Here is a 26,304-nt window from a genome sequence, read left to right on the forward strand (position 1 = left end):
TAATTAGTTTGTATTATGATGATATTTGAAAGACAAGTTTTCCCTACAGTACAAAGCAAGAACTTGTGCAGAAATAAAGCTCCTACATACTCTGTGTTGTTGAGAAAGTGACTTGACGTATTAATCTGGTCAGTCCTTTTTCTATTGGTAATATAATGTTCTTATATAAAAGGGGATTCATTTAGTAAGCTTATATTTGATATTGCAGTGTGTAAATATGGTCTGTTAATCTTGCAGACTGTATTGAGTTTCAACTCAGAAAGGAGCCTGTTGACAATTCCCTGCTCTGTAATTATCTAACAAAGACCCTATGAGAAATTGAGAAAGAAACTCGTAAGTGAACTCTACTGCCCTCTCCTGGAAACAAAACAATTAAAAAGTCGCATCACAGGAAGCTTTACTGATGTAATGCGTTTGAATTTGCAAGAGGGTTGTTTGTTAATATTTTAGCAGCGCTGGTTAAAACACTTTGACCCTAATATATACAACAGACGACTTCAAATCTGACTCGGTCTCAAGCCATGTTTTAAATCTCTCTCTAATATAAGATTTACTTATGTACAAAACTGTAGATCACATCTCATTTATTGGGTGGTATGGAAGTGTCTTTCAAAAATGTTTTATACTTGAATGGTTTAAAGGATTCTTTCTCATAAGACTGTGTGCGTATAATTTTAATTAGCACAGCCGGGAGTTTTGCAATCACAAATAGTGCATCCGTGTACTGTCAAAGAGAAGGTATGAGGCTTATTTTATAAATGATCAAAAGATCTTGCAATCACTGCAGATTTCTGAAGTACGGCAGATGTAATAATTCTCATCATTAGAATCAGTAATTTGCAGAAGTATTTGGCTTGTGCTTTGTGGCCTAGTTATTTGTGTAAGTGAAAAAGGAAACTGATAACAAAAGCTCTGTGGAAAGACCTATGCTCCTAAACAAACAGACATGCTTTAGTTAGCACAACGTGTATTGAAGTATTTATTTCTGGCTTCAAATTTTATACCAATGCTAAAAATAACACACTGAGAACAGTCTGTTTTATTTCCTTACCGTGCCTCTGAAGGGCTTTCAGAATTTTCCTGACTGTCCTGTGCATAGTGGATACTGATTTTGCACAGGACTTCTCATTTCTTAATGCCGGCCTGTGGTTAAAAGCAAATTTCAGTTTTCCTATTAGAAACATGCTTAGAAAAATGGTCACACTGAAAAAAAAAATCAAAAACATTATGGAAGAAAAGCACCGATCATGCATTTTTATACCATTTTTCCATTTGTAGGCACCATTACCAGAACAAGAAGGACCATCTACTGGTACAGTGGGAACATTTGAACTGATGAGCTCCAAAGACCTAGCACATCAGATGACAATTTATGACTGGGAGCTCTTCAACTGTGTGCATGAGGTATGAGGATCTGTCTGTTCAGCAGATTAGAACCTGTTAGAAAATGTTTACTTGTACATTTTAGATTTGTGCATTATTTGAAAAATTTTCTCTAAGCTTGATTTTCAAAAATATTACAATTAAGCCACCTACAAGTTTTGAAAGTATAAGGCATTCTTAATTTCATAGAAAAATGCAAAAATTAAGTTAAACTTCTCCTGAACATGTGCTGCTTATTGAATTACTTTTGTATGCTTTAAGGTATTAACCTATTTATACAGAGTCTGTAGTTATGCTTTTAGTAAGCCTCAGCTATCGTCTACTGGATTTACAACCTGAATCCGTACAGCAATAATAAACTGCAGTGCACGTTGCAGGCTAGATACTTACCTGGTCATTCTTAGCCTCTTTCCTCTGTCCAAAAGATGAGATTTCTAAAAAAAAAAATAAATACGCAACTGTTTTCTTTTTCCTAGCTGGAATTGATCTATCACACTTTTGGAAGGCACAATTTTAAAAAGACCACAGCAAATCTGGACTTGTTTTTAAGAAGATTTAATGAAATTCAGTTCTGGGTGGTCACTGAGATTTGTCTTTGCTCTCAACTCAGCAAGCGCGTTCAGCTGTTAAAGAAGTATATTAAGATAGCAGCCCAGTAAGTATACAGTCATCTGTGAGCTGGAAATGAGGTTCTGTATAGTCCATTTATTGTTGGTTTTGTTTTTTATTTTCAGACAGCCACACACAGTAGAGGTTAAAACATTCTCTATTTGGTAATTCTGTCCATTTCCTTACAGAGCTGTGTAGAACCTTGTTAATATATATTCTTCTTTTCTGTCTTACTCATGATTGCTCTTTGATCCATGATCTCTTAGGGGCATATTTTCACATCAAATTTGTGAGTAAATATATTTCAGCTCATTAGGAGAATCCTTCATTTACCTTTACACGCATTAGCAAATATTAATATACGAATTAGTAAATATTAACAAAACTGAGCCTTAATTTTCTTGAGAAGTATTTCTGGTGCTGTTCAGGAAGGCCATTCTCAGAATTGCCCCGAGTGGGAAAACTGAGAGTGGAGAGGAAAGAGATGTGGTATGGAGATGATGAGGCTCCTGTTACCTTCAGTCTGCTTGGGATATTTTTCTGATACTTTTGTTTAAAAATGCAATGATACGAGTGTCCTTTTTTGTTACTAACTGCTGGCTCAGAGGTTGGATAGCAGGCAATTCCTGCTGTTTTCTATTCTTCTATTCATGTTAAACTCTTCGGAGCCTTCAAGCCAAACATGTCGGCCTCAACGCCTTATCGCTGAGGTCAAGGGCAAGGGTGTGACTGACTCCAGAGGGAGCAGGGCCATGCCTCTGCCCTGCAGAGCTACAGGGTTTTGTCACTGTTGCCCTTTTCTTTCCTTTCCAGTTTGTGGTGTGTTTATTACGTCTGTTGCTGTCTGAACAAACAGTGTGCAGAGGTGCGCAGTGAGGAACTGCCTCTTCAAATGTTTGTCTGTGGCTTTGGGCGTTGTGACTAGAGGCCTTTAGGCTGCCTTCCTGAACGAAGGAGTTAATACTTCCAGTTAAACCATGAACTTTAACTTTTTTGCATTGTCAAGTGTAGTTGTGTGAAGGAAGAGATTACTGTTACAGCTGTGATGCCTCCCTCCTTCCAATTAATAATTCCACATAGCTGAAATCAGCAGTCACATTGAAACTCTGGATGAGGGTGCCTCCCTCCTGCGCGAAAGGCCCCGCTCTGCAAGTACGGACTTCCTTCTGGGAACTGCTTTGGGCCCTCCGCTTGAAGCTGAAGATTTATAAAATCTAGTGGTAGGCACGCAGGATGAGGTTTATATTCAGGACAGAGGACAGAACTTACCTGTTTTAGTTTCTAAAAATACATACGCTGCATATTCCATTATCTCATTCCACAGAGCAAAGCTGGGAAGCAGGCCGCCAGCCTGGCGGGCTGTGTCCAGGAGAGGGCAGTGGCACCCGCACACAGACTCATCGGGGTCTTTTCTAAGCTCAGAGGCATGAAATAGGAAAATGTTGAAATGTGGTAAATTAAGACACAATAGTAATTTCCATAAACACTTGAAATCAAGTATCCTAAAAATTACAGTTAAATATCTCCTTAATAAACTGCCCTAGGGCGTGGGTTCCTCAGTGTCATGGGTTTAATCCTAAACTATTTGCAACAGCTTGACAACCTCCTGTTTACTTCCATGTTTCTGGTATCGCTACAACGCTAAAAATAAATAGCTAAAAGCGGTCTGCTCTGCTGGGTCCTCTTTGTCTCCTAAAAGCAGAGAAATCTGAAGCACAAGATTTCCCTCCGTACGAACAGAGTGGGCAGGTTTAATTGCAGCTGCTGGAAAGGCGCTGGGAAGTTTTGCCAGGCTGGCTGCCCTCTGTGCAGTGCTGCCATGGTAACAGGGGCTACAGCAGGCGGTAAAACAAACACAAAGTGCACCCAAGTTAGAGGGGAGAAAAAGCCAAGAAACTGGATCAAAACACGTGGGCCCAGGCCTTGAAGCAATATCTTTGAGGAAGTTTTGCTTGTGAAGATCCTTGAGACCTAATGAGAACTTTACCCTACCTAGAAGTACTAGACTCATTAGAAAAGTGTTCGGGGAGAACAGTGCTGCACTATTAATCTTAGGCATGACTGGTGGTAACGAGATGCCTTGCACGTACCGATTTTCAAAAGTAACTGTTATTGAGAACCCTGTTTCAATTCTGTGACGGGGGGCTCAGATGCCATCGCAGAAGGCACATCATTTTGTGTCTGCCACCCTGCGCACCCTGTGATGCGTGCTCCCTGTGCGGGCAAGCGCAAGGCCAGATGCTGGCTCCAAGTGCCGTGCACACGTGCTTTCAGTTCCAGGAGCTGTTGTTGCCTTTGCATCGGCTGGGAAAGGATGTAGAGGTTACCAGGTTCATCTCTTTTCTCCAGCCATTGCAGAATTAAACTTTCAAACAAATGGGAGAAGCAAACTATATTTCCTACAGTGAGTTCTTCCCACATTAATTGTATTAGAAAGGCCTTCTAGGATGTACCTGCACATACGTTTATGGATATCCACAAAATCAGTTTGCATATATTTCCCCTTTGCAGATATACCCACAGGCTATTTAGAAGCCTTCGTGTGTATCACTGTAATCAGACAGTTTCATTCAGTTTTTGAAAATCATTCTTTCCAGACATATCCATATGTGATAACCCCAAGGAGCCTGTAAGAAATTTTTGAAGGGTGTGTGTTTACAGGGAAAATTCCAAGATGAATATGCTTGTCTAAGTACCAAGAGATTTTAACCACATGTGTGCTTGTGTTGGAGGCAAGGCTGTGTGCCTATGTGTGTGTTCACAGTTCATGCTAACAGGAAGATTCTTCCAGTACAGTCTGTTTTGGGAGACCTCTGCTCTAACCATACTGTGGTGCTTTGAGGGATCCACTTTCTGACATTTTACAGGCAGCATATATGCAGTGGAGCCATGCAGCACTGTTTCTCCTTCCTTACAGTGGTCCTCTACATGGAACTGAGCTATTTAGTGTAGAGCCTGTAGAACTTACAGAATATTTCGTGTAGAATGTCATACATCTGGATGTATTTTAACAGGGACTTTGTCAAATTACATTGCTTAACAGGGTATTTAGCAAAACATTTCCTTTTTAAAATGAAAGATAGATTCAGATTATATATTGCAGATAAATACATTTGCAGCTGCCTACTATGTTAGAGCACTACTGCTGTGTGGTACTAATTATTTTTACCATGCCACAATTTATTCTCAATGTCACAGGCTGTGGACAGATATCCCTTTCTGGATTTAGTTGTGCCTGGGGAAGAGGTTATCACTGACAGCCTATCCTGACTGCTTTTCATCCCTGTCTCCCCTCAGATCCACTAACGAGGCACTCCCTGACTTGCTCTACTCAGAATAAGTTGAGGTGGCTTTAACATTTCAGTTTATCTTTGCTAACCTTGCGCACTGTCCCTAATCTGCTGTGGGAGAATTTGTATGAGCAGCTCTGCCAGAAGATCTGAGGGGGCAGCAGTCTCCAACAGACAGACCATCAGATGGGAGAGAGCGTTTTTTTCACGCGCTCAGTGTTCACACAGTGCAGACACAAGTGAGACCCAGATCTAAAGGACTTACCCACTCAATACATCGAGTCTGGTGAAATGGAGGGACAGAAAGAACAGAATAACAATAGGGTGATGTGGAAATTATGGAGTCGGACAGTAGGATGTGATGATTGTACTAATTTTGTCTGGAGGTGAGGATGCCTCAGAGCTAAGAGCGATGAATAAAAAAGTCTGTCTGAGAATCATAGCTTAAATCTTGTGAAAGTTTTCTTGGTAAACAGCAAAAGAAGCAGAGACTGAGGTTCTGAAATCAGATGTTGGCAAATCAGTTGTGAAAAATAGCAAATTATTTGCAGGAACCTAGTGAGACACAGATTTATGAGATCTGGGCTTTGTTCTCTCTCTTCCCATTGAGTCAATGAGCCACCTGATGCAGTCGTGTGGGCTGCTCCTGTCAGATTGTGTCTACTCCTGCATATGCTGTATTGTATCTTCCATAATACTCGGTTACACATTTTTTCCTGATTGGTAACAAAAGTTCTCCTTTGCATTAGGGATAAAGTGTGACCTAGAACTCCTAGTGCCCAGGACCTCTTAAAGGATGCCAATAACAAAGGGCAGTTCTTTGCTTGAAACATCCTAAAGAGTTCCAAAATCTACAAGTACTAGGTAGAAATCATATACAGCGAGAGAGGTCACTGGCACACAGGCATCTCTAGACAGCTGGTCTTCTCCCTTTAAAAATACTCAGTGCCCCTGTAAACTGCGATGGAGATTGTCTAGGGACAGCTTCCAGCATTCAGTAGCTGTTCAGAAGCTGTCAGCACATTCTGCAGCAACTGAGGTTGTAAACCAGTTGCTTCCACTGTTTCTGGTATTCCCTGGGACTGAATTGAACCCCGTCTCAGGACTGTGTTTCTGGGTGTGGAGGAGCTTCAAAGACTCCTTTAATGTCCTGCAGAAGCTGGCACTCAGTGAAATGGAAGCAGGAGGTCATTTTAGGAGGGAGGGGAAAGGAGCCTCCGGAGCATGGTGGATTACTCACACGTTGGTGAAGTGGTGTGCCGCAGGCATGCTGGCCAGGGCTGCATGCAAATTCAGTCTCATCTATGCTAGATGCCTGGGTTCAGCTCTCTTCAGGTTGTCATGTGTACTTGTGTCCTGACCGATACGTGCAACTTAAAACCTGGCCCTTTGTGTTTCAGCTGTAAAGAATACAAAAATCTGAATTCCTTTTTCGCTATTATTATGGGACTGAGTAATGTTGCTGTGAGCCGTCTCTCGTTAACGTGGGAGGTAAGTCTTAGCTAAAATCCAATTCCAAGAAGTTTGACTGCAATTTGTGCTTTTGGTTAGCAAAAACATGACTTGGGCCTTTATTATTGGTAAAATTAGATCTACTAATTCAACTCAGTGCAGAAGCCTTTAGCTAAGGCTGACAATTCTTATTAGTAAGGCAGTGTATCCATGGATGTGTTGAATACTCGCAAGCATTTAACAAGAGTGACAACAGCAGCTTCTATTGATGAGCTAAACTGCCCAACAGATGAGCGAGTTAGCCAGTTAACATCTTACCTCAGCCCATCCTCTGACTGTACTGATCATTCAGTGAGATCGCTCCATAGATACTTCTCTAAAATCCGTCCTCTGTTTATACATCTTATTTTCTGATCTCCATATGGACTCTGTGGCCCTATTAAAATGTGGGTTTGTCCTAACCAGTTCTGGTTTTCTCTCTGACATGCATTCCCCTGCTTGCTGTCAGTTTAGTCTTCATTCTCAAACCTTCCACCTTTTTCTGTGGCTTTGCTGTTTTGTATGTGAGGATATAAAAAGGGTGCCATGTCCAGCAGGGAGAGATAGTAAGCACATGTAACCGCTAAGAACATACTGGTTGTCAAAAGCAGCGCAGATTTGAATGCGCATGTATTTTGTTCATTTGACATTCAAAATAGTTAGCATGACTGAGGTCATTGGTGCAACTGGGACCAAAATTTGAACACTTTTAAAAAAGAGCTCCAAAATAGGAGATCAGACTAAGACACCAGTCCGATTTTCAAAAGTACATGTTGCGCGTGGTATATACAATCGGTGCTAAAAGAAAAGATTTGCAGATCAGTTTCTCCAAATAATGACCCTTCATTTGTGGCTATTGAGAGGAATAGTTGGGAGAGCTGAGACAGTACAGGAGGGAAGAGGGAATTGCATGTACCTACTATATATGGCAATCTGAAATGGGCACAGGGTCTGAGCTGGAGGGGCACAGATCATTTCTAGGTGCGGGGTATGAACTTGAGTTCAGGGAAATGTTAATCATGCTCTGATTCTGTAGGCAGTCAGTTTATAAAGAGAATCTCTGGAGCTTGATTTTTAGCCAGATATATATACAGAATATGCTTTAAAAAAAAAAAAAACATGTCAAGACTTGATTTTTGCTATATTATCATGCATTTACATTAGTTGCATGCACAAATTAGATATTTGCAGGTGCAAATGTCCAATTATACCACTTATTTCACAAATACCTAATCTGCATGCATATGCAAACTAGGCACAGAGTTGTTCACACACATCATTAAAAATTAGGCCCTTGCTGTGGCACAGTGTAAATATCTTACTAGGGTACACACTTCAAATGCAGAAAGTATTGCAAAAAATCATTTCTGCACTATAAAGTCTCTATTAATTTTTAATGTTACCCGCTGCCAGCAGTAGTCTGATTTAATTTCTTATTAAAACTAGAAAGCTGACATATTCTGAGCATGCATAAAACATTACTGTGATCTCTGAAACTAATTTATAACGCATCTTATGGTGTTTATAGTAAAGTTATTTAATATATATAACATAACATGAAGGGGAAAGAAAATATTTGGTAAAGCCCATCTCATCGCAATCACTGCCTGATCAACTGACCGTGATTTATTTGTATAGGTATTGTGGACTGAAAGACTATTCATTAATTTATACCCCAGAAAGCAGCAGAGGCCCTTGGCTGCTGGGCACGCATTGAGCAATAGTTGGTGATACATCAGCACGAACAAAAAAACCTTGCGAGGGCAGTTCATCATAGGTATGAATAATTAAGCTGAGCTACCCCTACGCAAGCTATGTGTAAATTATATTTTCAGATAGCCTATAATCAGGAGTGGCCTGAAACCATTGGCTTGAACTTTCACTTACATTCTGAATTCAGTGATTGCAGTGTGAGCCAAACAAAAATCTGAATCTAAACATCCTAAAGGAGTAAATTCAAGTTGGGGTTTAAATCAGGATCCAGGTTTCATGGCTGGTCCCGTCTCTATTTATAATCTGGTTGCTAGGAGACATGTTGTATTTTAGATTAGCACATTGTTAGAAATATCTGGCAAAAAGAGCACTTTCCTGACTTAGGGCGTTGTAGATGGAACTAGCATTTACAGTAAAATTACCACACAAATTGGATTTAATTAAGGTTTGCTATTTTTGTTTTTATTAACAGAAACTTCCAAGCAAGTTCAAGAAGATCTATGCAGAGTTTGAAAGCTTAATGGTGAATAGCAATAGATCCCTTATTCTATGCACAATCTGAGCTAATTCAGTTTCTGAGTAACTGATTTGAATTCCTTGATTCAGAACATTTTATATGTCCTTGTTTGACTTTAAGAAGTTTATGATCCCATTTTAGAGCTGCTAAAACAAGTATGTATGACTAATAAATTATACTCTTAGGAACCTACTCTGAGAGAACGTATGTACCACTCAAAGTTAATCTGGGAACTCAGAAAAGCTTTATCACATGTTTTCCGATAGTACATATGGGAAATTACATTTTCCAACCTGGATTTTTCCAGGCAATACATTTTAGTGTTACAACATATGCAAAACTGGATCTGCAGCTGCAAGGAGGGAGGAAAAAATGTGTCGTTCCTTTTATGAACAATTTTTTTGTAATCGTATCTTACCTTGCTATTTGGCATGAAAAACGTTTGTGTTTAGCAGCTGCATTTTCATCATGTAAGCTATATGGGAGAATGATAAAAGGTGTCTTGGTTTGCAGATGCACTTTAAAGGCACAGGAGAAAATAATGATTTTAATAAATGCTGTGACATCTAAATGAATGCATACAGTGTCTCAATACGTATAATAACACATAGTAGTAATTATTTGATTTCTCTTTTTTTCTTAAGGATCCATCAAGAAACCATCGGGCCTACAGACTAACTGTAGCTAAATTGGACCCTCCAATAATTCCTTTCATGCCACTACTTATAAAAGGTAAGCTTGGATGTTACCAGAATTATTAACTTGAAAGCTATTTGTCAAATATTTGAAGAATGAGAGTAGCAGCAATAAAAAGCAAAAATCAATCTCAGTGTGAGGTATGATCTTTCTCCATTATAAAGAGCATGACACAGAGACAAGAAAAACTGCTTTAGTACATCAGAATATCATACCTCAATTTTACTAGTCTCAGAAATGCTGCAAATTAAGAACTAAATGTTTTACTTTTATAGCTGCTTTGATTTTTGTAAGGGATAGATAAAATGTTCCGCTGTTTTGTATGGCCACAATTCAGTAATGGGCTTTTATGTGGCTTTTATTTCTATACAGACATGACGTTTACTCATGAGGGAAACAAGACATTCACTGACAATCTAGTAAACTTCGAAAAAATGGTATGTATGACATATTTGAAATGAAAATTTAAAAAGACCTCCCTACTCGTCTCTTCAAGAGTGAACTTCTCAACAATGACTCCCAGGGCTAGAGAAAGTGAAGGCAGGACCAAGAGCTGGCAAAAATAGTCTGCATTGTGCGCAGTGCTTGGGGACCTCTGGGTTTCTGCAAAACCTCAGAGAGGTGGAGAAGCAACTGCCCACTGAGCCATGCACAGCCAAAATGCTTCCTAGGAGAGGCAAGCAGCAGTGACAGGAAGCAGAGTTGTTAGAGACAATTTTTAATAGCCAGTTTGGGATCAGGCTGTGATTTTAACTGCTCTTCCTTTGAACAGGACTGAACTGCCTCAGGCTGGGATAGTTCCGCATTGCTCCTCAGAGAATGAAAGCAGCTTTAGTACAGAATGTGCACAACATCTTATTTTCTTCTTTCCTTTAATAAGTGAAAAGAGACTTCTCTGACTTGATTGCTTTCATATTGGAAAGGGCGATCAATGATAGAAGGTTAGATTATGCTCAAATTTGATTTATTTTAAATCCTGCACTTCAGCTTTCATGATTTCAAACAGCGTTGTCAAAAACTGTAGGCCGGCAACTTCCCATGGCAGAAATCTCGACTGAAACTCAAGTTCCAAGTAAGAAGCAGTTTTCTTGGTGATTCCGTGATTCTTGGTTGCTAAGGCCATGTTGTTAATTAATGTGGTTAATGACACCTACATCTGAGAACGAGGGTTAGCCAAGCCCAGCTATGAGCAACTGCACTGCAAAACCAAACCTGACTTACTGTTTCTGCAGTAAAGCTCCACTCAGCAGCCATGCTAGAGCGTATCTACTCTGGCACCTCTATCTGCATGTTCTTAGTACTACAGTAACCAGAACAACCCTGTGGTTATTTCCACTGCACTGCAGAGGAGCTTGTCTTACCTGCTGAGCACTGATACCACAGAGGGGAATCAGCTCTTTAGAAAACTTCACAGTGATATCATCATTCTGAGTTAATTCTTCTCTTAGATTTTAGTCTGCACCTCCAGGACAGCCTCTGTCCTAGGATGAAAGTACCTCTCTACTAAGCTGAGACTTTTTTGTGGGAAAACCATAGTGCTAATGCCTGAGTAAGAGCCTGACCTCACTTTGCAATAATGACATTCTTTAATTGCATACGCAGACTGTGTTGCCATCTCCTTCCAAAGGTCTTGAGCCTTCTATCTCCAGAAAAGGGCTTTTTCCTGGACTACTTGTTATAATTAGATGATAGATAAATAGATATATTTTAGTGTAGGTAGTGAATATTTTGAGGAACACAAAGAGACCTCAGACTTTACTGGAGCACCTCCGAAGCAGGAGGGATGGCAGCTGCATTGCTGTAGCCATGGCTCTGTGGCTGGCTCTGTGTTCTCCACCTCACTTGGCCTACTTAAACCTCCTGAGCCAGAAGAGCTGGTACATCCGCAGGCCTCAGAGCTGAACGCCTCAGGCTCTTCTTTATGCCTGATCATGTGTAAAAGCCATTACAGGAGGCAGGTGCTCTCCTGTGAGCACTTGCCCATAGACAGAATTTCAACCCAGCCTTGTCATTTAGAAATGGTTCTGCACCACTCTGTACCACAGTTTGGCACTCCCAAGGCCAAGACTGAATTTTGTAGCAGCTTAAACTGATCTATATCTGGGCTGCTGCAGATCTGCCCTTTTCACCCTAGTCTGCACGTTGCCTCATCTTCAGGTGTATGTTATTTCCAGAACGTGGATTTACTAGTAGTACCCAAAGGTGTTAAATAAAGTTTTGTACTGCATGAATGTAGTATCACCCATTTTGATCAATAATCTAAGCTTTGAGCATTTCCTTTAGGAGGGGAAAGTGAAGATCAATTAATGTATTTTTGATGCTATGTATTTTTCAAAGAATCAACATAATGTCTCATGTTCCTCCATGCAACAGAAAGGGAAATGTTCTCCTTTCCCAGTATTCTAAAACTTTGTTCAGTTAGTGCTCTGCCTAAAAGCTCACTCTGCGTTTTCTCCAAGCCTTACTACAAGTATATCTTTTGTGTTTTTAATGTTCTTCACTGGCTATTCTGCATGCTTCTATGGTGTTTTTACTGCTTCTCTCAACCCATATCTCTTCACAGAAACATGTATTCAGATTCCACCCACATAATGCATTCAAATCCTAATGTGGACCTGGCGGGTTTTAGCTTTTTGCATGTGTCATCAGGTCAAGCAGAGAAGAAAAGCCTACTGTTAAACCTCAGTCGCTACCGCCTACTTGTGTTAAGCTCACAACTGTCATATCCACACATAATTGCCAGATATTAACTAGTGAAGACAAGACCACTCAGCCAGATAACACACAGATAAATTCAGCTCTCTTTACATAAGTATAAACTCAAGGTAAATCTGTGATGTTATTCTGCTATTTTCAGGAGAAAAGCAGAAACCAGATTTCCTCACAGGAATCCTGTCCTGCGATTTGTTGTTTCTGCCGCTTTGTTCTGCTGCATGATGTTCTGTCACAGGCAGATGGAGATACCTCTGAATAATACTGCTGGAAGCCACTCTATTACTGATGTCTCTAAAGCATCTTCCTTCTTTGGAAAATCATTTCCCTTGATCCATCCTAACTTTGATGGTTGCTGAAGTTTATGAATAAAAATATCTGGGCAGTTGCCATGGGTGGTGCCATTTGCCACCGGAGGAGGTGGGTCCCTCCGTCTCTCGTGTAAGCACAGTGATGAAACTGAGAACAGCCTCTGGCATCGTGTCTGCATTCTCACCACAGAGCTCTGATCCCGACAGCTGATGTGCTGCTGACAACTTTATTCCTGTAACTGGCAGCCAAAAGTAGAAGTTTGATCTAGTGGCATCTCTTCAGCTGAAACAGCTTCCTTTAAATCTTTTATATTTTCTGATGTTTCTGTTATTATTTATATTAAACAATGCATCTTAAAACAAGCAGGAGCTGTCAGACAGTGCCTGAGCCAGGAGTTCCCCGCGTGCCAGGAACAGCGAGGCCTGGTTCCGTAAACGTTTGTGTTTCATGGCTGCCTGGGCTCTGCTCAGAGCTCTCCTCGTGGCCGGGGTATGTGTGCTTTCTTCATGGCTGGGGAATTCTGTGTGAATAGGCTTTTGTCATAACATAGGAACTTGCACTACAGCCTTTTCCCTGAAGGAGACAGGAGAAGAGGGCACTTACACGATCTTTCTCCTGTCCACAGCCATCTATTTTCATAGAAAATTGGTAGGAGCTTTCTTATGTTTGAAAACTTTGTGTTCTTTTTTTCAAATTTGACAAAATTATCCGGAGAAGGGAAAAACAGACAGATGGTTTTAAACCACATTAGCCTAGGTTTTTTTTTTAGCAAGTCAAGCTGAAAAGGAAAGGGATTGAGTCAATTTTTTCCTGCTACACTTTCCCATAAATCAGTATTTTCAGAGGCGTAGTGGCACAACTGTGGTCTTGGCGGTAGTAGGGGGACATCACTCTGCAGAACATTGCTGAGCTTTACCTGCTGCTGCCTTTGGTTTTTTTGTTTGTTTGTTTGTTTTGTTGGGGGTTTTTTGTTTGGTTGGTTTTGGTTTTGCTTTGCTTGCCTTTTGCCTGCTCCTTCTTCCCCTTCCCCATCTCCCCATCTCCATGGATGCCTTTTATCTGGAGGAGGCTGTGAGGAGTGGGAGGGCAGGGACGGCCAGCCAAGGAAGAGAATACCGTGTTTGGTAGAGCCGCTGCTATGTGTAAAGACAGAAATTTGTAACTGGACCCACTTGGTTTGTACAAGATGTGGCCAAACAATATTGAATGTGTCTGAAATAGGTATACTCTTTGTATTTGCACTGTGCTTGTGCTCTTTACTGTGCCATTTATTGCATGATGCAAACGAGGGGGGTGGAGAAAACAAGCATTTGGCCTTAAAATCCAGCCTGGAGCATGTTATTTATACCTTTATCAGTAAGTAAACAGAATAACTAAATCACTAGTATTACTAGTGTAAGCATTTAGTAAAAGGCTTTGTCTTCAATACCAAACAAGACATGGTTTTAGAGAAGTATTGAGGGTCTTTTACTTATCTCATTGTAAGAAGCTGATGGAGACAAGGTACAAGCTGTTTCCACCATGTACCTTCTAGGTTGGCATATACTCCATGACCTTGTGTGGTAAAAACTACCTGCGTCTTTCCTCCTCTAGTAAGTTGTCAGTAGATGTTAGTTGTAAATGTTGTTTTGGAAGACCCATCTATGTAAAAACTGAAGACGTATTTGTCATAGAGGAACAAGCAATGAATAGGCTTGTAAAGTTTTGGAAATTATGTAGTTGTAGTTTGGCAGGTTGAGGACATTTTGAGAGCTGCAAGTAGGTGAAAGATAAAAAGATGGCAATAGACAGCAAACACAACTAGTTTGTGATCTAGAATGCACATTTGTCTTTTAGGTCCATTAATGACCCTCTTTTCAGGTGAAGGAGAGCCCCCAAAACTGTCAGTAGTATTAGTTCCTATAAACTCTGTATGATTTAGCAGATACAGGACAACCTACAACCTGCAGCGCAGTACATGGCAATAGATAACATTCAAGTGACACTGCTTTTATAGCTATATATTTAGAAAAATGTAAAAGCCCTTTCCTAGAATTACATCTTGCCAGGGAAAGAAGAGAGAGGAAAGTGAGGGAAGTACTGAGCATGACTCTCCGTAAGGACAGACAGTATTTCATACTCTTGACCACTTACTGATTTGTGCTTTTTTCAAATCTCAGCTGCATAATCCTGACTGCCAGTACAGAATTTTGTATTCATAGAGAGCGGGAAGATGCAATTACTTGGGAACTTTATCAGTGCCATTTCTCAAGTCATCAGACAGCCTGAACAAAGATCACTTTCCGTGGCACCATCTCCGCGTCGCACTACCCAGCATGTCTCAGAAATGGCACCTGTAGAGGGAGCAGAAGTCACGAGAGAGCTCTCAAAGTGCAGACCTGCCATAGCAGCACAAGACAGTGCCATGGTGCTGCCACTGATGCTTCTTTTTGTCAAGTCTCTTCACCCTTCAGGTGTGAAATGAGGATTAGAAAATCTGCGCATATTGGTTTTCGGGTTTTGTGGAGATGAACAAAAGGGAATTCACACTCTCATCCTTATGCAAAAAAAGGGCAAACATTCTTTCATTTTTGGAACATAAAGATTATGCAAAAAGTGTGTGACTAAAGCCCTTAGTAGTTTTCTATGGCATGTATGAATATTTATAACATTTAGAAACCTGGGTTTGGAGTGGATTAGAAGATAATATGCTGGCCTGCTGCCACTATTCCAGACTGCGTAAAACTTGAAAGGGTATTGTTGTGTATATATAGCATGCTGGTAGTAGTGGTGGCTTGGTGTATTATGCAATTGGTTCTATTTCAGAAAGATCCAAATTTAGGTTTGTATGGCTTTTTGATGATGGTCTTTCTTAGCACAGTGAGTAAACAGAGGTTAATTTTTGCAGGCATTGACTAGAGGTAATCCTCTACTTGGAGAAAAATTGTAAGGAGCTGGCAATTAAACTTCCATCTGAACATTTTTTCTGTACGTGTTTCTAGTTTTCTTGAATCAAAAGAAGACAATCCAACTTATCTACAAGATTCAGGAAAAGAAATTCACTTTTGCTTGAAATGCCGGTTTTCTGTTCAATTCACACCTTCCAAAGAGGAGCTCTTTGGAGTTTATATTAGAAAGTACAACAGCACCTGGAAAAAAGCAATGTGAAAGGAGCTCTTCGAGGATACATAATGCTCCAGACTCTCCCCATTGGGGCGTGATGATGTCTTCTGCCACGGTTCCTCCATTTATTCTACCTTAACACCCACTTCCTCATTCCTTTGTGTTACATCATTGCCAGGATACTTCTGAATGCATAGATTGAATGAGATTATCCTCAGGAATAGGCAAAGTAACTTCTTAAAATGAAGCCTTTCAGCCAACTGAAAGAAGCCAGGCAGTTCAGCCTTTAACTAGAAGTCAGACAAGTTCATTGCCGCTTTGGTTTTCCTTGCCTGGAACGAGAAATTCAGAAACAGTGGTAACTTTTTTAAAACCTTTGCTACACACATAATTTGTCTTTTGCTACAATACAGCTTTACAGTAATTATTCTGAATGTTATGCTTTTTTTCAGAACAAATTCCCCACATAAAGGAAAAAAAAAAGAGTAAAGTGGTTTGTAAGAACACACTTTTTTTGGTAAATCTAAGTTTTCACCTAAGAAATTTATTATCAAACAATGAGTCTACAGTCTAGCTCCAAAGATCATTAAGATATGAGGCTTCAAAACCTAAACATTTACACATCAAGCAACACTACCTATCTTCATAAAAATGAAGTGTCCTTAGCAAAGCTTCCTTTGAAGTTAGACACTCTTGAAACTTCATCAGATTGGCTGGTCCAGTTCAACTTTACAGTCTCTCCTTCAAATATTTTAGGGGAGTACTTTTTGAAATGGTATAAATCAAAATAGCAGCATCATGTAACAGACGCAAATACGAATCCACAGAGTTATGAAACGTTCACATTTACATGTTTGTGCTGTTTTGATTTTCATTTGTTTGGGTTAGACTCAAGAACCAACACTGCAATGTGCAGTGCTTTCTGTCTCAATCCAGTATTATAATGGGTGCTTATCTTGGAGTATTTAAGAGGTTCCATTGAAGTCAATGGGGCTTATTCATACGCTTAATGCTAAGCACATATGAGAATGTTTGCAAGGTAAGTGCCTTAGAAAATCTGCCTAGTAGTAATGGCTTGAAGAGGTATGAAAATTAACATAGGATAAAAATTACTCTTACTTGAAATCTATTTATTTTCCACATGTAAATACATATGACTTTAGGAACAATGTGAGCAGACGTATCCAAATTCCCTAAATCTTTTGGGAACTTGTGTTTTAGTATTAAAATATTGTAGATTAGTTTCAGAATAGCTACATTTCATTTGATTATACAATGTGTAATCCATGAAAATGTAGTACATGATGTATCAGTAGTGTTTCTAATGCTGACCACCACCCATACCTGGTTTTGTATGCTTGACAGTGCGATAAAATGTCTAAGATTATTCAGTATGAGTGTAAGGAATGTTTCACATTGGTGCATTCCCACATCTGGAATGACAGATTTCACAGAGGTATTTTATTTATAACATCATTTTCACCTAAGATTATAACTGTGTATTAATTGTGAGGAGAGTATGCTGTAAATTTTACTGTTTACTAGGAAGAAATATATCATTCCATTGTGTGAGGGTTTATTCCATTATGTGAGGGCTTGTTAATCTCACACAAAATTTCAAGGAGGTAGGAAGCAGCCTGGTGAGAGCGTGCTGTGTTAAAACAGGTCCCTGTGTTGTCATCATGGGACCGCCTTAAAGTGCTGGAACAAACGTTACACTCTGAGTAGGAATTGCATTTCCCTCCTCTGCTTTTTCTTAATCTAAGCAAAAGAAACTGACACAAATGTTGTCCTTATAATAGTGATTCAATCAAACTATCTAGCTAAGGAATTCAGTTTTACTGCTGAATTTAAAGTTTATTTGATATTATGCAGAACAACTAATTTTGCCCCCGCACTGGTGGGTGTATTGCCTGTGTGGTGCTGATCACACAAGCCAGTTAAAATTCTGCAGTCCAGAACTAACCTGAAATGTTTTGCTTTATGACTTACCTTCGTTTCTGTTCTTAAAAACTATTGTAAAAGAGCATCTGGTTTATCAAAGCAAAATGTATTGATTAATATTTTCTTACCTAAGTGAGTGAAATGATGGCTTATTTACTGAAGAGCAAGCACAGCCAAGAAGGACTGAAGTGATGTCTGCTTTTTTTGTGAATTGCCAGTAGAAGTGTCCACAAAAGTGAATCCACTTTTCAGGTTGGGTTAGATACACTTGTGCAAGCTAACGCTGTCTGACAGGTCTGTTTGATGAAACTTGCCCACGCGGCCACAGTTCTAACCGTGGCCTTCTCACCCGTGAATCAAGCACACTTCCAGAGGGAATCCATGAACATACACCCTCACATGCTCATTTTACACTGTCATTGTCCAGGAGGGCTGCATTTTAAACTCAAACTCATAGGGAAGGTGAAAGCTCTTTAATGGCTGAGTGTGTTCTAGAAATGGCCTTGCTGTTAGGACCTAATGGTCTGAAAATGAAGGTGTGTACATACTCCAAGTTGTTCCACATGATATTCCTTTTACTTTTCAATGGGGGAAGATGGTATCAAAGAAAGGCACATTGAAGGGGCTGATTTTCATTCTTAGTTAAGGCCTTTTACAGCATCCAAGCAAGAGAAAGGGTTCTCTGAGCGCATGTAAATTACACTCATGCTCATTTAAAGCCTGTGTAAATGCAAATCACACCCTACACATGAGGGCATCAGCATTAAAATTATATTTTCATTCATATGACTGCTTTTATTGGCATATGTCTTCACACTCAGGCACAGTTAGGTGCTTCGTTTAAATGATGATGAAATACAGTGCTTGTTCTCTGATTGCATACCATCTTTTCTTTCCAGCGCATGATTGCCAACACTGTCAGGACGGTGAAATTCTGCCGAAGCCAATCTTTCAGTAAGTGTATTACAACATCTGCACAGTCAGCATTAGCATCAGTAGCTACAGTAATTACAACTAATTCTGTGTGTACCACAACTCAAAAGCCTGGTTTCCAGTGATGCTTCTATGTTTGGATCCTCCGATGTTTCACAGGGTGAAATATCTTTCAGGAAGCTCTAATAACCCCCCTCTCCTCCATCTCTTTTCCAAGCATGTGAAGGTGCTAAATATCTGTGAGGTCTCTACACATCTGTCAAATTAGAATTGGTTGAAATTAGCCACTGTGTTCAGAAGTGGCTGAAATAAGGCCAGCAGACAGCAGCACACAGATCCAGCCAAGATACTTGCTCAGATAAACCCTGTTTTTATAGGAAACCAGTCCGGAAACATGACGTTTATAAATGACATAACCGCATAAGGTGATGACCTTAAAACCTGTTTGTCAGTATAATTAACAGAACTTAGTTGAGGCCATGTAAGATGACAGAGCTGTATGATCAAACATCCCATCTCGGTGCCCTGTCAGTCCCCGTCACACTGGCATTTCTTCAGCGCTTCATTCATTTTGCCTCACAGCAGCCTTCCTCTTTCTCAAAGAACAGAGTAAATAATATAAACCAATATATTTTTATAAAACTGGTTTCTTTCCATCTGGGTCAAAGCTTAACTCTAGAAGATCAATTAAGGGACCTTTTTTTTTTCTTCCACCATCAAGGTTTTTCTGCCTATGTATCTTTAATTTTAATCTATTAAGCACTAGTGAGGCCTACACATACTTAGAAATGCACGTGGATTTTCACTATACATAACAAAATGTTAGTATAGGGATGTACCGTATCCAAGTCCCGTGCTTTTTGTGTTTGTGTGTATTTATATATAGTAGATGCTTCAGTGTCTTTATTTTGGAGAAGTTTAAGTTACCTAACCTGTATTTCATTAAAATGTAACCTGTTCACTGTGAAGCTGAAGACACTCAGATTTTAACTCAGTGGTATTTCATAATTGTTGTTGGAGTAGGTATAATGCGGTTATGTTAAGTAATGTAAACAGGCAGTATATTTTGAGGCTCGACTGGGGCAGCCACTGATCCCTACAGTCTTACAGATATTTAATGCTGTGCTAGAAATGGGAATGTTTCATGAAAGGAGGCTTAAATCAATTATATAGTTTTCAATCTGTGTGAAAGCTGCTGGTTCAAAAGCTGATGGGCAGCTTTAAATCATACTAGTTAGCTATATAATTTATAGCTGTTGACTGCTAAGGTGATGTATAAAACCGTAACCAAGGGCCATCAATTTGAGCAAATGTAGCCAAGGATAGCTGAGAGAAAAAGTTAATTTGTGAGGGTAGTAACCAGAAAGACTATCAGACATGGCGGAAAGGTTTCAGAGAGAGCAATTTCCAAATATTTTCTTTTTAACTCACCAGGATCTGGTGTTTCCTGTGACAGCTTGTAAAGAGTTATGCATTCTGTTCAGGCATTTGTTCATTTAAGTGTATCAATCCTACATCGTTTCTCTTTCACCAGATCCTGACGCAGCCCTAACTAATAAGAACCATCAGGATGTTCGGAGCTATGTGCGGCAATTAAATGTGATTGACAACCAGAGAACTTTATCACAGATGTCTCACCGACTGGAACCGCGTCGAGCATAAACATTTGAAGCAATGATGAGAAATGATCTTTTATCCTGTCAAGGTCACTTGTTAAGAACTTCACTTTCTCTGCTACCGCACTGCCACTACAAAAATAAGCAAAAACATATTCTAAGGTCTTAGGCAACGCACAATGTCCCAGCCCGTCAGAGAACTTTGGCTGAGGCAGGATTTATGCACTGTAGTTGTATGGGTGGCCATGTTGTGAACTGTTAATTCTGAAAGTGGAGTAGATGATTTCTCATAGGGATAAAAAAAAGGCGAAAGATAAAATAGAATCGTTGGTGAAAAATGCACAAAAAGCTTCTAACAATTCTAAGGGAGGTAGTGTCTTTCTCTCTAATTAAAATTCTGTATTTTATGATTTATTCTCCAGGTCAGGACCAAAACTGGTCATCAGTTTGGCTTGCCCGGCTACTGTTGACCTCAGTAGGAGATGTATGTAAGCATCTGATGAAAAAATGTAGGTTTAAGAGAGGTCCAAGGTATAGTTCCATTCAGAGAAGACTTACAAATGTTTCCGTTCGAAATACAACAGATACTAAGAAAAATTTCTAATTTTTATCATACTGCCTACTACTGCAAGCAGTGTGGCCATTTCAGAAAACTGACAGGACTGAAAATATTTGGAATGATAAATATATTAATCCGTGTTTACATTTTACTTCTTTTTTTAAACTACCAATCAGGTTTTTACAAAATTCCATTACGGTAGTAAGGTTGTTGAAATCAATAGCATAAAGGTAGCAAAGAACTGGTTCAAAAAGAGCACAATATGTACAAACAGATTTCAAGAGAATAATTTCCTGCACATTAAAACCTTAAACTTCAGCTATAATTAATTGTGGCTGGTTAACACGTATTTTCTGGTCTTAAGCATTTCCAAATATCTTAATTTTCAGCCAATTGTTTTGCACTTTCAATAGACTGTAAATAAATGTTAATGCATTATGTTCTAGAATATTTATTTATGTAATAGCTATTGTGCCAAAATTCAGTTTTATTTATTTTGTTTAGCATGTTATGGGAGTGCAGCTTTTGTCTTTATACTTTGTGTGCTTTTCACGTGTAGGAATTGTGTGATGTAAGTTTTCTGTAAATAACACGCAGTACCTTATTAAATGTAATTGCCGGAAGGGTTTAGTCGCTGGCCTTATTTGCACTTTCAGCTTCATTCCTGCATAAATGCCGATGCTATTAATTGGCCAATACAGCAAACTTCGCTTGTCATTTGCTGAGCCTCAAAACCGCAGCTGACTGATGTCCAGCGTGATATGGATGGCCAGTGTAAAGCCAGTCAGAGCCGTCCCTGCCACAGGGGATGGCAGCCTTGCGCTCATGTAACACTACAGTTTTATTAGCTGGTTTCATTAGAGTTCCCAAGGAGGCTCCCTGAGAAGACAGAAAACATTTAAATCGGAAAGGTTTAAATGAAGAAGGGATGTGTGCTTCATTTTCGCTATCTGACTAATTTGTCCTGCTCGGTCACTGATGTGAACACTACAAGTTACCTCCTCTTGGCCAGGATTTTAGCTGAGGGTGGCTAACTCCAGTGGAGACCTCGGCTGATGTGGCACTCTTCGGTCACCTCAGGGAGGTCCATCAGGTCCTGCAGCCGAGCGGGAGGAGGTGATCTGGCATGTTCCCGTTCCCCTCCAAGATCACTTGTGCCAGCCTGAACGCTCCACGGGACGGCTGTACTGCTGCTGGGCAACCACTGATCGTGGCCAAGCCTGTGCCGAGGGAATGATGATGCTCAAATGGCAACAGGCTTTCCTGTTGCATTCACACTGGCTCTGCTCTGCGAAGCGGGATGTCATAAAACTGATTAAGCCTGAAATTACAACTATTATCTCATAATTAAGCTTCAGAGATGACCTCATTGATATAGCCTACGTTTTGCCTCAGATACAGAGTAGACTTTTCTTGGCATTGAGTGGGGCTGTGTGGAGTCAGTATACACAGACAGATTTTATTTTTTTTATCTGTAAAAATAATCGCATCCTTTTAGTCAAAACATAAATTCTGCAAAAGCTGAGAGTCACTGGGGAAATGCTGACACACAGAACCACTGTCTGCTCAGTACCTGCATCCTGCAAAGGAAAGAATTACACAGTTAAGAAATATTCTGCAGCATGATGAAATAATTTATTTTAACTTTGCTGTCTGACTAGAAGTTCAAGATGATTCAGAGGAAAACCAGCTAATAACATAGAGACAAATTTGTATCTTATTATTTCAAGTGAGAAATATTTCTTATTTCCATTTGTACCGCTCTATGAATATACTTCATATGGCTTTTTCAGATACGGAATCTTCCCAGAAGCAAAGTATGCAGTAGAGTAAACTGCAGGGACACAATAAATTCAAAAGACCTTTTTATCTTTACAATCAATTTATAACATTTGTGAGTTCTTGATTTTATTTGTTCCAGGTTTGTTCCTATTGTTTGGACTTTCATTTATTTCTGCGTTAACTGGTTTATAAAGCTGCCAAGTTTCAGCTTGGCTCTGCACATAGACCGATTCTTCATCCGTTTAGTATGTTTTTATCCCCTTGGTTTATCCTTTTATTCCTTAGAACCTCTAACTGTTTTACTTACTTGTTGCCAACCAACCTCTGTCGTCTAGATATATCCCAGTGATACAAACAGAGGTTTTATGGCACCTCCGTATCAACAAACGAATGCAGTTTACCTACTCAATGAAACTGGTATCTGGCATTTTTTAATTTTCCAATAAAGGGTGCTGTATAAATAACAAGTGTTGCTATCTCTGTTATCTAACTCATTCAAGTGGCTCAGATAGTTGCTATGGTGCTGATCACAGTCTACATACCTAGAGATTAAACGAATAGAACTTCCTTCTGGCTCTGCGATCCATACTGGGCTCCTCTCGCTCCCTGTGTTGACTTTACCACAGGAAGGCGGCTGTCGATATATTGCTCTTGCTGCCTGAAGTCCAAGCGACTGTTGTAACAGCGGGAAGAATGAAGAGGAGCTCAGGAAACATTGACATGTCAAAACGCCCACACTCCCTTTGCCCCGTGCTTGCAGCTTCTAGTCACAACTTGATCCTGCTCCAGTGGAGAGAAACCCCTTCTCCGCTGGCTCTCGGGGCTGCTCCGGAAGCCCGGGCTCGGATCCTGTGCCAACACAGCCGAGCAAAAGCCAGTCGGGCAATCCCCAGCCCTGCACCGCTCATGGTCCGAACTGCTTTAGCTGTAGCACTTGGCCTGGCCCATTTTGGCCATTTTGGCCCATGACAATGAGCACCGCATGAGAGTGCCCAGCCATTATTTGTGGGGGTGCATGAACCAGGGACCATTTCCAGTGGGAAATATGGACTGGCCTGTCCGGCCAGCCTCCGTCCCCTCCCCGCAGTCCTCCAGCGGGTCGCAGGAGGCTTTGCACCTCCGTCACACCCGCTTGCATCAACAGCATAAATGCTGCAGCGCAGCCCCCTCATTTCCACGCTGCAGACTGAAGAAATATAAAATAACGATTATGGCTGAGGGTGATGGGTCATACAATGCCGACACAGCCAGTCCGTGCTACTTGGCCTCACGCCCCAGAGCCCCTGTCCCCGTCTGATTTACTGGCAGAGTCACAGCTGTAGTTTTTAGATGAGAGGTGGCCGGGAGAGGTGACCGGGAGGCAGTGTCCACGATAAACATCTGCGGCTGGGGACCACAGAGCCGGGAAGGCAACACCTGGAGCATCTTGGAAAATGTTCTGCATTACCCGATTCCGCTGCTGACGTGGTTTTTTTTGCTCAAGCAGCCGTTCAGTGCACAAACACCTCTATTTAGGGCTACAGAGCCTGAAGAGCCGGAGGGTGCAGCTCTCCCCTCCCCTGGCACATTTCGCTATTGTTGCTTTGTCAGGATTTGCTGGTTTTCTCAATGAGCAGGGCCAGTGCTGGCCATGGGTGCTGGCCATTGCTAGGAAAGCCAGGGAACAAAGATTAAATCCAGGGAGGCTGAATCCAACGTACTAGGAGGCGGTTTACTGGTACTTTACCAACTTTACCGGTTGGTAAAGACAGGAGCCAAAATATTTTCCCCGGACATCTTGTTCCAACCTGATCAGCCGCAAAGACGTGGTGGTGGCAGATAAAAGAGTTCCGATGTATCTGCAGGACTCTGCAGACAGAGGGTTTGGGTTTTTTCCTCCGAAGGAAAAGGCTGTGCAGGCGCAGAGCCTCTGCAGACCACGTACAAAGAAAGAGACAGAGACAAAAAAAAAAAAAATCCCTCTTTTCAAAGAGACACTGGCAAAACAACCTTTTAAGCACAAGAAGTTTAAATATAATTTAGAAATCTTACAAAATAAGTCAGAGAGAAATCAAAAGGTTTAACCTGCAGGGGTACCAAAAGAGATAATGAATTTTGCTTTAAAAAAAAAAAGTATTTTAACAAAATGTAACGGCAGAAAATTATAAGTCTAAATTGTTAACATAGCTTCTTAGTAAGGTCAACTGCATAATATACAGTACCTTAACCTCTTCCAGCAATTTTTAAACACCACGCAGCTTAAATAGACTACTTCTGAATTCAGCGGTATTTCTTCTGGGAGCTCTGAATGCAAATCAAGAGGTAATAGTGGAAGAAAATTAAAAGATGTGCTATTCTCATTTCATTTTTTGTACTGATAATAAGGAAAGCAGCATAGAGAGTGATACGGCAAAGCGAACCTCTAACTTGAATAGCTTTTCTTTCACTGTTAATCTGAAATGCATTACACCCTGCCTTTTCAAATAATCATCATGTTCTTTACTGTAGCCTGCATTAAAGTTTAGCAGGCACAAGCAGGCAGCTGTCACCAGAGGTCAAGGTATTAGCAATCAAAGAAAATAATGACCAGATTAAAAAGTTATCATTAAAATTACAAAACCAGAAACTTTTACAGCAGCTTGTCCTCTCACAAACAGAGAGCGGAGCCTCTGGGGCTGTAGCTGTGCCCAGGGAACCCCCGCCACCCTCAGACATCTCCCGGATGGCTGGCCCTTGGCCAGGGGGACGGCAACAGAGTGGTAAATTGTAAATTCATAAAATAATGTAATCCAACCACGGCCTTGGCGGTTTACGACTCAAGTGGTGTGGGGACTCTTGCAAAAAGGGCAAACAAAAAGAGCACGTGCAGCTACAAAATCTATCGTTTGCATCTTGCCGCTGAAGGATATTTCACAGTGCTCATTTTTAATAGGTTTGGCGCTCGAAGGTAATTTCTGAATACAAAAATAAAGTCAGAAAACTACATGAAAATGCACAAAGAATACATAATTACTGACGCAAATTGGAATATTTTTCTTGGAAACTCCATGTAGCTAAAATGTGACACACAGGGGTACTGGTAAGAGCCTGACCTTTATTTCCTGGCCCTAATCCATTTGGGTCAGAGTGACAAAAAGCAAAGCCTTTGTCACATGGCAGGGGTCAGCCAGTCGTGTTTAATTTTTTTCCCCCTTTTTGCTTTCAAATGCAAATAAAGCACATTACCAATGAAAATAATGATTGTACATGAATACCTCAATTAAAGGAAATTTACATAAAGATACGGAGGATAGAGGTGACAGTAGCTACTCCAACATCCTAACAGACAATAATCCATTTCTTCATCAACTTCTGTCAATAATCATAAGCTTTCTGCTCTCCATGGTTTCCTCATTATAACACCACCTCTTGTGTTTTTAAATAGTTCTTTCTTCAGATGCCTGTCCGAGCCAGCCAGTGAATCCGCTAGCTGCATTTGCCGACTCTTTGTGGTTTTTCGCAGGTGTACATTATTTCTGCGCAGGAGTACGGGCGGCAGCATTGTGGATGTTCTCAGATAACAGAGAGCCAGTGTTGCCTTGGGTTTTCTTTAGATGTCCTCATTCTCTGTAGGACTGACCCTTGAGGGCTGCGGTACTGGCAGGTTGCTGCCGAGCGTCTGTTTGA

General features: G+C 40.5%; 1 protein-coding gene across 4 annotated transcripts in view; it reads left to right on the forward strand.

Annotated features, from left to right (window-relative positions):
- The window catches only part of RAPGEF4 (Rap guanine nucleotide exchange factor 4), a 158,455-nt gene extending 135,340 nt beyond the window's left edge, over positions 1 to 23,115 (forward strand). For 3 of the 4 annotated variants that reach the window (XM_063341029.1, XM_063341031.1, XM_063341033.1), the window contains 8 exons: positions 1,279 to 1,404; positions 1,860 to 2,038; positions 6,683 to 6,773; positions 8,959 to 9,009; positions 9,648 to 9,735; positions 10,072 to 10,136; positions 18,669 to 18,723; positions 20,237 to 23,115. In XM_063341029.1, coding sequence (XP_063197099.1) covers positions 1,279 to 1,404; positions 1,860 to 2,038; positions 6,683 to 6,773; positions 8,959 to 9,009; positions 9,648 to 9,735; positions 10,072 to 10,136; positions 18,669 to 18,723; positions 20,237 to 20,364 — 783 coding nt within the window. In that variant the 3' untranslated portion in view covers positions 20,365 to 23,115. The remainder of the gene's footprint in view (positions 1 to 1,278; positions 1,405 to 1,859; positions 2,039 to 6,682; positions 6,774 to 8,958; positions 9,010 to 9,647; positions 9,736 to 10,071; positions 10,137 to 18,668; positions 18,724 to 20,236) is intronic. The other variant, XM_063341030.1, reaches the window with a different exon arrangement.
- Positions 23,116 to 26,304: the final 3,189 nt, after the last annotated feature.

This window comes from Chroicocephalus ridibundus, chromosome 7 (assembly GCF_963924245.1).
Source record: "Chroicocephalus ridibundus chromosome 7, bChrRid1.1, whole genome shotgun sequence".
Classification (NCBI taxonomy): domain Eukaryota; kingdom Metazoa; phylum Chordata; class Aves; order Charadriiformes; family Laridae; genus Chroicocephalus; species Chroicocephalus ridibundus.